At 32.3% G+C, this 15,652-nt stretch overlaps 1 protein-coding gene across 3 annotated transcripts; it reads right to left on the bottom strand.

The window, feature by feature from the left end:
* Positions 1-6,971: 6,971 nt before the first annotated feature.
* Positions 6,972-15,117, bottom strand: LOC11407047 (AT-rich interactive domain-containing protein 5). 3 transcript variants are annotated; one of them, XM_003612378.4, is made up of 13 exons: positions 14,922-15,117; positions 13,099-14,167; positions 12,947-12,986; positions 11,866-11,918; positions 11,077-11,122; positions 10,299-10,391; positions 9,559-9,666; positions 9,418-9,469; positions 9,245-9,320; positions 9,000-9,066; positions 8,864-8,914; positions 8,117-8,209; positions 6,972-8,001 (listed from the first exon to the last, which is right to left on the bottom strand). In XM_003612378.4, the coding sequence occupies exons 2-13, from the start codon at positions 14,130-14,132 to the stop codon at positions 7,900-7,902; spliced, it is 1,815 nt and encodes a 604-aa protein (XP_003612426.2). In that variant the 5' UTR covers positions 14,133-14,167; positions 14,922-15,117; the 3' UTR covers positions 6,972-7,899. The 3 variants fall into 3 exon arrangements, with proteins under 3 accessions (XP_003612426.2, XP_039690197.1, XP_039690198.1); XM_039834263.1 differs by having other exon boundaries at positions 13,099-14,176; XM_039834264.1 differs by lacking the exon at positions 9,559-9,666.
* Positions 15,118-15,652: the final 535 nt, after the last annotated feature.

Below are 15,652 nucleotides of genomic sequence, written 5' to 3' on the forward strand. Positions count from 1 at the left end.
GCCGAATAACCTAAAAAAAAAAAAACATATGTGTTAGGGTGTAGGTATATATACCTTGCAATATTAATATACAGAGATATTTCAAAGATTACTATAATGAGCTGAAATAATATCAAGATATAGAATATATTTTTTGTTTAACAAATTTTTTAATCGGTTAGTTTTAGAAGACTTACCAAATTTATGTAGGTTTACATATGTTCTAAGATTAAAAAGATATTAATAAAGTCTTAATATTGATAGCGAGAGTTGAACTCACGTTCTTGTATGTATTAGTTTTCTATCAATTTTTTGATAATGAGTATTGTATAAAGATATTGCTATTTTGATCGGAATTTGTTGGAGGTTGATGTTGTTGCTGGTTTTTTTAACGAGAGTAGAGAAATAAAAGGATGCACAATACTTGGTTTTTGTTTTGCCTCCATGACAAATAGTTTTCTACTATTTGTATTCGTAAATTGTTCGTTGCGTTTTTGTTATATTGTCTTCCTACCTAAGTTTTTGTATTCTAATTGTTCTTGTATGCAAAGTTAAGAATAGGAATAGTTTTTCATACATCGGTTAGATTAAGAAGGTGTGGCATATATGAATTCTTTTTTATTATTTTAGTGAATATATGAATTCGATTGTATACCACGTATGCAAAAGTTAAATAAATTAAGCTCCTTGCATTTTGAATATATTTTTGACATTAGTTCTGTATTTTTTTTATATTACTCCCTATACTTTATAAAAAATTTGCAATTTGTCCTTATGTTAAATTCATGTTAAAATAAAAAAGGTAAAATTAACGGTGTGCAACGTTAACCAATTATTACACACCACGTGGCATATAAAAAAATCAGAATTTATTATTCTAAAGTTTTTATATTAGTCCATGCACTTCGACACTTTTTAATATTGGTCCTAAACATTTTATATATGCGATGAAATTGGTGCTTGTAATTAAGTGATATTTATGAGTATGTTGAAAGTGGTAAAATTAAGTGGTTTATGTGTTTAAACTCTTGCTTGATGTTTTGAAATAAGTTGTTTTGAAGATTTTGTTTAATTGTGTGTAAATCATGAATTTTTGATGATTATTGCTCAAACATGTTTTAAATCATTTGTTGAAGAATTTGCTAAAACATGTTTCACTGCAATATAAATAATTAAATATTTTATGCATAATTTTTAGACGAGTTTTTGATTGTAATAGTGATCAGATGAACTAATTTATCATTTACTTAAAGGTGGATGGATTGTAATGAATGCATATAGTATAAAACTTTTTTTTTTCTTTTTTGAAATGCATATGCAAACTTAATTGTGATTAAATAAAGGGTATTGCTAAGAAGTGTTTCTGAGATATTCTTTAATCATTTTAAATTAAGAATTTATTCATTAAAAAATCGAACACTTCAATTTTCAATGCATTGAATACACTTAAAACTTACTTTTTAAAGCCTTTAATTATGGGAAATGCTAACCGGTGCCCCCGGGGCACTGGTTAAGGATATGAAAAAGGAAATTATATAGTAGTTAATGCATTGAAATTGTGTAATTAATGATAATAAAGTCAAAAACAGTTTCTTTTTATGGTATGCTTAACCAATGTCCCAGGAGCACCGGTTAGCAGGACCCTTTAAATATTATACCGAGAATGCTTGTTAGCATCTATAATTTGATCATGATCATGGTTATTTCAAGTCAAACTTTTATATTATAAGAACACATGTTACATACTATTATTATCATTAAGGTCATATTAACCGGTGTCTCCAAGATAATAATTAAACAACCTAAAAATCATAAAAAAAAAAAAAAAAAAAGACGAAATAACGTTAAAAACAACACTTTTCAAGTTCAAAAAAGTAACATACACAATTTTTTTTTAAAAAAAAATCTTTTTATAATTTCTTAATGAGTGCCCCATTTCCCTTATCATTATAATATTTGAATAATAATTAATCAAGATGTCTTTGTTTCAAACAAAACAACAATTAATCAAGAAGTGTGTGGCGTCATAGCATATATAAAATCAAACGATTTTGTTGATAATTGTCGGTATTAACGTAGATTATTTTAGACAGGGGTCGGTAAGTTGAGACAACCTGTAAGCCAATTTAGCCACAACCTGGCCTTGTCAAGAAGGTACCCTCAGTGAGACCCACCAACAAAACCCTAGATTTTTTTTTAGATAGACGAAATGGCAAAACTATTATAAACTCACACACATAAGTAGAAGTATTAAGTTCGAACCTCAGTCATGGCATCCGACCTAACAATTTCAGCATTTTACCAGTTGAGCTAGGACTTCTGAATAAAACCTTAAATTTATTAACACAAAAGCTATGCATTAGTGGATTCCTAATCAGCATCAATAGTAATGTGGAAATAAATTTTCTCGTTTAGTATGCTGTAGAATGGAACTTATGTTCATTAAAATATGAGCATGAACCTAACGAAATTGTCTCGGAGGAAACATGTTAGGCACCTAAATAGAGTCCACATAAAGTTTTGTTAATGATTTTTTGTTAGAATTTGAATTCGTACTCTTCAAATAATTCATTTTTAATTGTAGTTTGTTAATCAATTGATAAAAATCACTTTTGTTACCACCACTCTATTCTATTTAATAATGTTATTCTTAGAATACTCTTTAACTCATTTATATATATTTTTTGTACAAATTTATATTTCATTTTCTAATAACCTTTTATTTCTATGAAACAAGTTTTTATAAGAGGACTCCCTAAAAAAAATAATGATTGTTCTAATAAACTTTTTAACGTTTTAATAAACTTCATTTAAAGTCGAATAATCAAGAATACTCTAGTTCAATCTCTTATTAAAATAATAACTGTTCAGATTTTACTTACATCTCATCTCTATAGATTATAAGGTCTCATTTTGATTGAAAAATCAAACGGTTTAAGAAATAAAAATAATAAATATAATAAATAATAAAATTTCCCCACTTTCTGATGTCAACAACAATCTCCACTTTAGCCTTCTTTGGGCTTAGATCAACCAAATATATGATTGTTGTGTTAGATTTGTTTTGGTATAGATTGTGTTGGATGTTAAAACCAGTTCTAAAATCTTCATACATGTGCCAACTAAGAAGAATGAACCTCTTAACCATAGCCACTCTTCCATTGTAATGTTTAATTAAAATCTCTAAATAGAAGGAACAATATATTACAATCTCAAATTTGTCTAGAGAATAACCCATCATTAATTCAAAACTTCACAAGAAAAATATATACACAGAAAAAAGACAATCATTCCTAACAAATAAAAAGACAAAAAAAAACATAAACTCATAATAATTCTAGGAGAACACACAAAAAAAACCAAAATAGTCTAATAGTAGTGAACTATTTTTGTCTCTACCAAACAAACAAAAAGGAATCATGAGTTTTTTCTATCATGAATATGTACTACAATTGGGTCTTGAATTTGATCCATAGAAGAAATAGATGTTCTTTTGATGAATTCCAAACAATCTGCAATAGCTTCAGCATAGAAAGAATTATTCCTTCCATAAGATGAAAATCTACAATCACCTTGACCCTTGATTCTTTCATCCTTCATTAAACCATTTCTACTACTATTGCTATTGTTTCTTTTGAATCCACTTTTTCTGCAGAAAACTTTCTTCAACAACTGAAAACCTTGTACATGAGACAGCTTCAACTTATCAAAGATTCTGAGGAAGAAGTTGACTCTTTTGCGTAGCCGCGAAAAGTAAAGTCTTGTGAGGTTTAGCCTAAATCCTCTGCATTTTCCATGGTAAAATGATGATCCTCTACCACTGCTACTGCTGGTGCTGCTAACTCTGTTGTAACTCATTTGGTTCATTTTTTTGGCTTATGCAAAGTGCAAACTTTGTTGTGTACAAATAAATATATAATGTTGGAGGATGACTTTTTGGATGGTGAGGTAATGATGAGTTTGAGGTGTGAAGGAGAATATGAGAATATGAAGGAAGAAGCTTGGAAATTTGTGGATTTAGACTATTTTGAAACTTTGGACGGTTTGGTATTGCAAAGACAAAGGAGTTTGATCCTTTGAGGTGTATTATATGTGACCTGGATTAAACTTAAAAAACTTGTGTATGTTTAAATACTAAAATTGAGAACTGTTGAGTCTCACATTAAGGGTGTGTTTGGATGGAGGGTTTAAGAGGGGAGGGTTTACTTTTCATATTTAAATTGTGAGTACTATGAAATATTTTTTAAAAAGTTAACATATTAACATGATAAACGATCATATAATACTTCAATCATACTTAATTTATTTTAGAAAAACATGTTATACCGTCGGTAATTTAAAAAAGAAAAGTAAATCTTCTCCTCCTTTTCCCTCTTAAACCATCAATTCAAACACATCCTAAAAGATTAGATATGACATAAAAATATATTTACCGGTGAAAGCAATATTCATCTTACAAACTGATATTGCAAAAGTTGAGTTAAGTTCATCTTAAATTTTAAAGTAATATCATAGTATATATAAGACTCGTTGAATCACCTGTTATCAAGTCAGTGTTCTTGAATCATTCACCTCGCACTCCTTATGTTTGGACTTGGGCGCAAGGAGTGTGTGCTAAGAGTCTCACAATTTATTAAAGTATGCTATAAAAATATGTTTGATTTACAATTTTTTTATGCTTAATTATTTTTCTATTTTTGTTAAGTATTATAGTGGCTAGATTCACACATTTTAAGTGTGGAGAATCTGATGTTCGAACCTCAGTCCCTGCAAGTATTATCTCTGATAGATTTCAATTGAGCTACACTTACGGAACTTGTATTTATATTTCAGCAACGAAGCTTGACAAACAATTATATTATAAAGAGAAATGTTAACGAGTGTCCCCGAGACATTCTTTAACCTATCATAAAGATAGAGAGGGATGATAAACAATTCTTTAACCTATCATAAAGATAGAGAGGGATGATAAACAATTAAACAACAAGGTATTGAATCATTGATTGGTGTGGTAGGGTCAAAAAGGGACAAGGGAAAATGAGTAAAAGATAAAAATGCCATGGATTCTTTTTCAAAGTAGGTGACTAAAGCAGCAAAGGAATAGGATAATTAGTAATCAAATTGGTAAGATTCCCCGGTTGAGTTGATTAGCTTATATTATAATATGATTTTTAAAACTTTGTTAGTCTAACAAAGTTTGACTTGTGAATTGGCTTTTATGGTAGAGTGGCTGGCTTTCATATTAGGGATGTGATTGTTGCATACAAATTTGTTTTATTGTTACACACCTTTAATAATAATAACAAACTTTGAGGACTAATGGTCACTCAGATTTATGATGTCTTTAATTGCTACAGGTTTGTGTCTCAAGATCCACTAATCTTCCAAAAGCGTAGCTGATCCACAGTTTTCTTTGAAAATTATTGAGGTTACCTTTAACACCTACTTTATAAACTAATATTATTCTCATTATTTGTTCATTTGAAGCTTTTAAATGAGATAAATAAATGAATTTGTCAATATTTTTCCATTGATGAGTTCATCAAGTCTCTTCGTTTCAACATTTTCAACGGTCTTTCTATTAACCAAACATTACAAAAATGATGATATAGTAGAAGGATTAAATCGAAAATGTTTACAAACTTAAAAACTTATGTGTGATAAAAAATTACTTAAATGATTAATCTGTTACAAACCTCAAACGGAAAGTACTTATACATGACCAAAATAACTTAAATGAACAATCTGTTACAAACCTCAAACTTATACTATATCCAGAATAATTCAGCCTTTTATTTAATGTTAAAGGATTAATTATTGATGATGCTATGACATATTGACATATTCTTGTTAAACGATAGCCTAACACATGGATGTATATATGCTTTTGTAGAAGTTCATGAAACAAGTATATGCCAAGGAGTTAGATGAAGAAAGCTATGTGAACATTGGCCATCAACTCAACACAACCAATGCCTTCTATTTTGGACAATTTTGCTAAATGCATATTTTGATGCCATTACATTACCTGTCTAAACAACTTTTGTGTATATTTTTATCAAGAAATGACAAAGCTTTGACTTAAACTTTTAGTAGCCATTTTTTTTGTAGGTAACCTATTATCTATGATTATGACCCTCACATTTTTAATCCAAACTAACATGCAAATATTCATTGGAGTGCTGACTTTAAATTTAGAACAACTCAAGCATTTTTTAATTAGAAACAATGGCTAAAAGTAACCACAAAAGATTACATGTAAGGAGCAAAGTTGACCATCAACATTCAAGAGTTTAAATTGAAGCATTATTTTCATTTTAAACATGTAAAAATCAATTGATCTTATGCCGTTCTATTTAAATTACACTTTCTTTGTTTTGTTTCTGTTGTGTTCAAATAAATATATTACTGGTGGTAAATAATAAGATATTCTATGACTAATGAATTTGAGGTATGTAATGAAGTTTCAACGATTTCATATTAAATGGACAACATCAATCTCATATCAGCCTAGTTTATAACATTACGTCAACAAGAAAGTTTTTCAATGAAAACCATTAGACAAGTAAGAATTTTTTGGAGGTATCAAAAGTCAAAATAGATTAACTGGTAGATTGAGTAATGAAACAAAAAAAAAAAAAAAAAAAAAAAATTTGTCAATGGAAAAACCTATTTTTTTCTTCCCACGAGCATGGAACTTGAGTTAACAATAATAAACCAAGTCTTTCACAGTGAATGAGAAAAGAATACAGCATTAGAATTACATTTCAAAACATCTTCAAGTGAATAGAAAGAAAAAAAGTTGAAATGAGGGAATGAACTACACAACACAAATGATGGTTGAGCTACCAAATCTATGTCACTTGTGAGATATCATTCTACGATCAATACTTTATCAAAAAATAAAAATAAAATAAAAAATCTATGACCCGTAGAGTAATCAAGGAGATGTCGCGAAAATTAAGGCCTCCCTCGTCTTAGAAGCAGTTAAATCAGCTAAAGTGCCCCTAGCTAAGATACGAACATCTACATTAACTTATCTTCTAATAAAACATGAGTTTCTATAACTACTAAACTTCAATAAGTCTCTACAATTTGTTCATCATGCACCAAACTCTGATATCTACTATTGGATGGTTAATTCCATTTGCAGATAGCTAAAATCCACTTCTACTTTGAAGATGCTCCTATCCAAGTTATCAATAATACATTGATAGCAACAAAAAAACAAAAACAAAAAACCAATATTTTACCATCTCGACCGTTCAGCTTTAGCCATCAAGAAAACACTGTTCTCCTTGAGGGTGCACAATCCCAACACTATGCGTACGGAAAGATGCATGTATATTACTCCTTACATGTTTAGACTACTTAACTTGGTGCCGAGTCACTACCGCGAGTTCACAAGTCATCAAAATCACTCAAGCTCGAGTCCAGTGATCAAACATTGAAATCCCAAGAGCCATAATGGTGAAGGAGTGCACGCCAATGCCTTTCAATAAGATGCGGTTTCTACTCGTCCAGATTGACCACCACAACATTACCAAATACGCTTCTTGTGGGAAGTAGGCGTCGCAACATGGTGAAATTTAGAGCGCTGAAACTTAAAATTTCTTGTATGCATTGAGCACTTTATACTTGTGGCCAGCTTAACGGAATGTAACGAACCAACCATCATGCAAATTTTATAACATTCAGCATTACAAAATCCTAACTAGCTCATATTAACACGGTCAAATTGTAATGCTTGAGAAAACATCCCTAACATTAAATATATATATTCTACCCTAAGCTATAAATAGGCATCTGTTTTAAAGCCATGAATAATACCTCTAAATTGTTGTTTCGGAGTCAACTATCCTATAAATATAAATAATAGTACAGGAAATTTGTAACTTGTAAGAAAAGCATAAACAACCACTATTCTGACTGTTCAAATGGCACACGGACAAACAGTTGTCCATGCAGCGTTACCACAGCTGATGTCTGATGAGGATCAATTCTTGAGGGTAAACTCACAACCTGATTCATGAAATTATTTATTATATCAGAAAAATAATAGAAGCACTGTGACTGAGTAATTTGCCATTGTATTCAAGAACAAAATAATTATGGTTTAAAAAAGTAGATAACTCACCTTTTTGAAAGGTGTCACGCCCCAAGGATTATTGGGATGCTCAGGCTCGCCGCTTATGACCAAACGTCCTGCTGGGTCTGATTGAACACGTACCTGGTTTAGAAAAGTAGGCATCATTATCCACAACACCATTTCAGCATTGTAACTTATCCGATCCAAGAACCGATTAATCTGAGGGTTCGATCCCACCGTCCACTTGTGGGGGACCCATTTAAAGTTAGAGCATAGCTCTGTATGGACTTATCCCACCAAAACTGGCATCAGGGGGAATCAAATATAAGACCTTGAGAGGAGAACACAACACCGCATCAACAATTTTTCAAGGGTTCTAATTCTACTCATTGTGCTGGCATGTAAGATCCCAATGACTGATAGCCTCAGCATAGGACATTTTGAAGGGCGAACATTGTAATATTAGTAAAGATTTATTATGTAGACTGAGGATGCAATGCAAATTTACTATGAATATTTACATGGCATCAAGCAATCAGCTTTCTTTTATATATTTATATTGCTCAAGAATGAAGGGGAATATTACATAATAGTCTACAAACAGGTAATAGCGTCCTTTGTATAAGCTGAACTTCCCACCCACTCTGCCATGAATTTTGCACGCTTCCAATGGCAACTCTCACGGGAAGGGGAAATAGTGAAAAAGATAGCTTAACTTTCATCATAATACTAATATACTATTAATGCAGATAAATATATATTAAAGTAAGATAAAGCAGTTAGAATATGTAGTACCTCCTCCCGCAGAAGGCCAGGAACTAAAGCATATATTTCGAAACAATCTTTCTGCACAAGAAAGTTTACATTGAGATAATTAACTACATATACAACTTCTATTATATTATTTCAAATACAAAAATTAAGAACTTACAGTTTTTTGAACATTGACTTTTACCCAATCAGCAGAAGGTCCTATGTCAACCACAGCTGTTCCCAACCTAGCAGCCACATATGTTAGCATAGGCATGCAAGTAGTGAATAAAACAAAGTGCCAAAGTACAAAATCTCTCATGGCTATAAGTTGGCAACGCATATTTCACCTTCTAACTACACAAACAAGTAAGCAATCACAACATACAGTAAAAGGAATATAGAAAGGAGTAACCGTGTCTTAACTGTGGTCTTGACGGTTTACTCCGTGCTGCTTTGACTGCATTATCCATATAAGATGGGCTCTTACGTTTAGGTACATCTGAGTCAATAAAGTGCATAATTCAATACCGAGAATAATCTAACATGGTAACACCTACAAAATTAAAATTTATAGCACAAGGAATGGAGGACCATACTGATGCTCTTAAGCTGCTTTTCACGCTTTTGCACAGACACAGCATTCCTATCCTAAGAAAAGAGAAGCATTGAACAATTCTATGGATGTAAGAAAACAGAAAATGAAAAATGAAAATAAAAACTTCAAAATTCCACCAAACCTTTATAATAGGGTCACCAACTTCACCATTGCCAAGAAGACGTTGCGAGTGCCAACCCCGCATAGCCTGTTCAGCAGCATATCTCCGGGATCTACCTGATGCTAAACCCTAGACACCATCATCAATTGAAATGATTGTGAGATACAAATAAGTATAGTGCTCACGCTCACAGCAATAAGGACAGAGTCATAGTTCAACTCCTATCGCATAGACTACGAATACTAAGGGTGCAAATTTACCTAATTGCAATAATCAATTTCAGATATTGTTCAGGCAACTTTTATATAAAATTTAACCCAGCTAATGATGCCTCAAACTCGAATGCAGTGAATACTAATATATGGGTGGGAAAGAAGAGCAAAAATTCTGAGCAACAGATAGCTCATATTGATTTAATTTCAAGAAAGCATTAACCGGAAAATATGAATGCTACTTGACTTGTGTTAACAACTAAATTATTTTAGATATATAAGAAGCATTTTGAGCCTATAAATATACCAACAAAATTCTCTTAAACCAGAGCAAATGATTTTGACAGACAATCAAAACGAGAATTGCAGTATCAGCGTGTTAATGTCTATTTTTCAAAAATTCTCCCAACACAATCTTGATTATAAGCTGTTTCAAATGCAAAATAAGCTAATCAAACACATTCAGTTAATAAGATTGTGGTGATGATAATACTCCTTACATAGATCCTTATTGTTCATGCTACAGAAATCAAATACAAATCATATTACCTGATTTTCAACATTCACAGGCTCTGGAGGAGAAGCGATAGGTACATTCAGCTCGCCGCCTTTTATGTTATGCCTTTCATAATCAAGAAGGGCCTAGAGTAACATTTGAAACAGCAACAATGAAACAAGTGTTAAAAAGGTGAGGATTACAGGACTCCATCATTCTGAACGTACAATATCTGATACAGTTTTCTCAAAAATAAATGTATATCTTATATTATATTTAAAAGCATGGTTAAAGACCAATATTTTAAGCCAACCATGAGAAAGGAAACAGACAGAAACTATAGCCCATGTCACAGTTAAGCATTGATTTGAATATATTAAGAGAGAACTTTGGTGCTACCGTGCTAGGCTACTGCATAAACGGAATAGTATTGAATTGAATATATTAAAGAGAAAAATTTGGTGCTACGCTGCTGCATAAACAGCATGAAATCTTCTCCAATAAGGCAATTGCTTGAAATTTATCACCTTATCAATCAGAAAAAAGTATTGTATCACAAAAACCACTCAAGCAATTCGCATAAATGCATATGAATATATTATTGACATCAAGAGTCAACATTCACATGCAAACAAAGTGTTACTCATAAACTTCAAATGAACACCAACAAGAATATAAATATATATAAACTATATCTGTAATTTCTAAATGTAAAATATAAACTTCAAATGAACACCAACAAGAATATATATAAACTATATTTGTAATTTCTAAATGTCAAAATTCAAATAAAAGGTCTAATTACAATATAACTTATTAGTCAAGAATCACCTTCTCATAAAATCCTCGGAAAGTCCAGGAAACTGTGGTGCATGTCCTGCATAAGATGAAAACAGAGGACAATGTTGATATATTACTGGGCATAATCAGGTTTATCCAAAAAGCTCACAAAGGATTTCAAGAAAGGGGTAAAGAAACACATGCCACCCATATCATAAAAAATAAAAAAAAACTGCAAAGCTATGCAAATAAATTTTTCTATCAATATGAAAATTTATCATCAATTAATGCTTCAACATAAGCACCCATCTCAGCTTTATCCATTTACATAAAATGTGACCGCAAATTGTACTCAATAACCTTTCCAATACAAACTATCATTGCAATGTTGTAAAAGAGTGGTAAGCGTTCCACGGTGGATATTGATATGGTCTAAACAATAAGTGGGGGCAACTCTCGCCCTAAGAGTTAGATTTTGAAGTTAAGTTAGAAGCAAACCAAAATTTTAAAATGATATAAAAGTATCATGTGTCCGTTGGGTCACACCCGCAAATGCCCAAGCATGCAAACTTCACGGTCCAGATGGCCAGTCCTAGGCATAAGGGAGGGGATGTTGAGAGTTTCAAATTACAAGAATAACGGTTGTATGAGGGTAAACCTCACTCCATAAGCTAGCTTTTAGAGTTAAGTTAAGCCCGAACAAACATTCTAAGAAGATTAGACACAACACAACACATATCACAAATTTAACATCAAATAACACTTAAAAAGAAACAAAAAGCACAAATGAAAATTGGAAATATCACAATTTCAGACATGAAAGTGCAAGTTAGTCCTTACTTTGGAGGTTTGAAAGACTCTCCCACACTCCGCCACAGCTTACATGAGGTTACCTATTAAAAAATACAGGCCAATTAGGCATATATCCTATAAACAATGAAAACAACTGATTTGAAATAAACAAATAGACAGCCTAAAGTTCTATCAGTGCTAGTTTGCCTCAAGAAAGAATGCCTCAAATTTCGCTCATCTAAAGCAAACTACTTGAAACCTAAGAATTAAAAGAAAACTGTACCACAGCCACACTATACCTTAAGTAGCCAAATTTACAAATTGTTGGGTGCATCAAAATCAACTGTCCATTTATTAATCTAACAAAAAAGATTCTAGGGTGATGAAGGGAATAGATTATGGGGAAGATTGGTATCGTCCTTCAGTAATTAACAAAACCCATTATCTTGAATGCCCTTATCATGAGAATTTATAATAATTGGAAATTTAAAATCTCAACGAATTTAGATGTTCTGCATATTTTGAATTATATTTGTTTTCACAATGCACTGGCAATCACAATTACCTTCTTCTTACATACTGAAGTGGGAATAAATACACAAAATTCCTTCTGCAAGTTTAAACTCTCTCCACATATTTAGATGTGTGTTGTGGGTGTGCATGTGTTCACTTTATTTTACTTCTCACTGTTTGCAGCTTACAATCCATGAGAGTGACAAAAAAGACCAAATTAAAAATCAAACAACTCATTCAGTGTACCGACAAGCAGTGGCGGAGCCAGGATTATTGTAAAGCCCGGGCAAAAAAAAATTGCAACACATTTATAGGAGTTTACATAAGAAATTGTAAGCAAATAATAAAAAAATCTAAAGAAATTGCCCAATTTATAGGGGTTTATATAAGAAATTCATAGGGATTTACATAAGAAATTGAAAAAAAAAATTGGGCCAGAGCCCGGGCGAGTGCCTGGGATCGCCGGGCCATAGAACCGCCCATGCCGACAAGCTTAACCATCAATCAATATTTGAAATCACTATGGACCTCTACAATATTTAATCGTTTTTCCAAAACCAGCTACATAAATTTGTATGAAACATTCAACATAATAGAAAGGAAAATAAATGAATACCTTCTCATAGCCTCCCAATCTCATTACAGCTCTCCATAACCTTATGTTCCACCAAAAAAAGCATTAGTCCAGAGCGACAACATTTCAGAATTTGGTGAATTTATGTCATATTCAAAGATGGCTAAAAATTTAAATCAACCGAGATAACTCACTTAAGGCAATTAAGCCATTCTCCATAAAATTTGGGATGTTTGAAGTCCATGCTCCTCTCCCTAAAGAAGTTTTCAAGCTCCTTCATAAAAGCTGCTTGGTCCTCTTCTGTTCCCGACTCATTTCCGTCATAATAATGATCAGCATCCAAGAAAAACATGTTCTGCGGTGAATCTGGGTTTTCATTATCTACAGGCTCAGCAACTTGCTCTTCACCATCCTTACTTTTAACTTCTAAAACATTCTTGATTTCTGGCCTTGTATCATCAGGGGCAGGTTGTGGTGTAGTAGGATCATTATGATTTGACAGTATAGGTTCATTTGCATCAGAAGAGGCAGGTTGTGGTGTAGTAGGATCATTATGATTTGACAGTATAGGTTCATTTGCATCAGAAGAGGCAGGTTGTGGTGTAGTAGGATTGTTATTACTCAACAATATAGGTTCAAGATCACAAGCTTTACTAACAGCCGCTTCACAGACTTCAGGCTTCACCTCAACCTCCACCGCTATCATTTCAACATCACCATCACTAACATTATTTTGACATGCAATATCATCATTCTCAACACCGTTGCTACACAGAGGAAGTTTTTTGGCGTCCACCTTCACATCAGAAGCATCTTCACCCTCAGCTGTATCCAAAATATGAGCATCAGCCGCTTCAACTGGAACCGAATGAAGGGTATCTTTAACATTTTCTTGTGAAACACCTTCTGAAACAACCTTGGGTTTCACATTTTCATCCTCAGCATGCACCTCTTCCTTCCCAATTTTAACATCATTTGACACATTTTCAACATTCTTTGAAGTTTCCTCTACAGTAACCGGTTGAACTTCAAGATGCATCTCTTGATCAAGATATGAATCCAAACCAGCAAGATTATCAATAATCATCTCATCATCATCTCCTAATTTTGGACTAACTGAAGCTTGATTTGAATTTTCATTTTCACTAATGACATGGTCAGCTTCCTCTACATCAACATTCGCCGGAACACCCTGATCCACTTCATCGTTTTCATTTGTATCACTCATTTGCAAATTTTAAAGCATGAAAACACAATAACCTCCTACACCAACTTCATTATATTAATTCAACATTCAAGAAAAAAATTGGTAAAAATAAAAAATAAACATAACAACAACCAAGCCTTATCACAATAAGCAGGGTCAGCTACATGAATCAGACGACGTCATAGTGTGTTAACAAAAACCATGTCTTTCTCCAACTCATTAATCTCTAGATCCTTGTTACTAGTTTCTCTTATAGTTTTTCTAGGTCTTACCCTATCTCTGGTGATTTGACTCCCCTCATCTACTCTCTTTACTACAGAATCCACAAGTCTTCTCTCTACATGCCGAAACCACTTAAGTCTAGTTTCTACCATCTTTTCTACTATAGGTGATACCCCAATGCTCTCCCTAATGTTCTCATTTCTAATTCTATCCCGTCTAGTCTTACCACACATCAAAGCAACATCCTCATCCCTGCTACGCTTAACTACATTCGTGTTGGTTCTTTACCACCCAACGCGCTGGTCTTGCCGTTGTCCAATAAAATTTTCCTTTAAATTGAGCAGCAACTTTTGCAACAATAAATAAAAATAAAATAAAAAGACAATGAAACCTTGCTATTAATACTAAACCCTAGCCAGTAATCTACTTATAGAACAACCATGGTTTACTAACCTTAAAAAAACGTGCTTTTGAAATTCAAAAAGGTCAAAACATTGATTTGCATGGTAATTTAACTCAATGATGCGAAATTCGAAGTGAAAAAAGAATTAACAATAAATAAAAAAATTAAAAATTAGTAGAGATTACCTGTGCGAATTGAGATTGAAGGGCGATCCTAAAGTGTGAGGAGAGAAAATCCTAAATTGGATACGCTGATAAGTTGAATTTGGAAAAACCCTAAATTGACTGTTTGAGGTTTGAAGGAATTTTCAGAAGAACGCAAATTTCATGTTGAAGCGGTAGAATTTTGATGCGCGTTTCTTTCACGCGTCACGTGCTGCGTTACGTTGGAGTAAAATAACTGAGGGAAGGACACTGTACGACGTCGTTTTATCTCTACAAAGGAAATGTTAATTTGTGCCTTTATGACATAAGTTTTGAAGCCAAATATAGAAATAATATATTCCAATGCGTGCGTTAACTTTAATCTTTAATGTTTTAATGAATTAAATGCACAAAATTTAAGAAAATTTAAGATGTGACCTAAGGACACAAGTTAACGATACCCCTACTTTTAAAAGGTCATTTTAAGATTTTTTTTTTTATTTTTAAAAAGATCATTTAAGAAAAATAACTTTTTTTTAGATAGACGAGAGGGCAAAGTCATCATAAACTTACACACACAAAGTGGAGCTACCGGAGTTCGAACCCCGGTCATGACGTCCGACTTAATAATTTCGACATTTTTTTTTTGTACAATTATTTTATAACAACTTTTGTAATAACTTGTTCTCTTGAACTTACATTATAAATTTTTTTTTCTCTATATTGTTTTGATTTACGTGTCACTATATACTTTTATTTGTAAAAATATATCG

This window comes from Medicago truncatula, chromosome 5, assembly GCF_003473485.1.
Source record: "Medicago truncatula cultivar Jemalong A17 chromosome 5, MtrunA17r5.0-ANR, whole genome shotgun sequence".
Classification (NCBI taxonomy): domain Eukaryota; kingdom Viridiplantae; phylum Streptophyta; class Magnoliopsida; order Fabales; family Fabaceae; genus Medicago; species Medicago truncatula.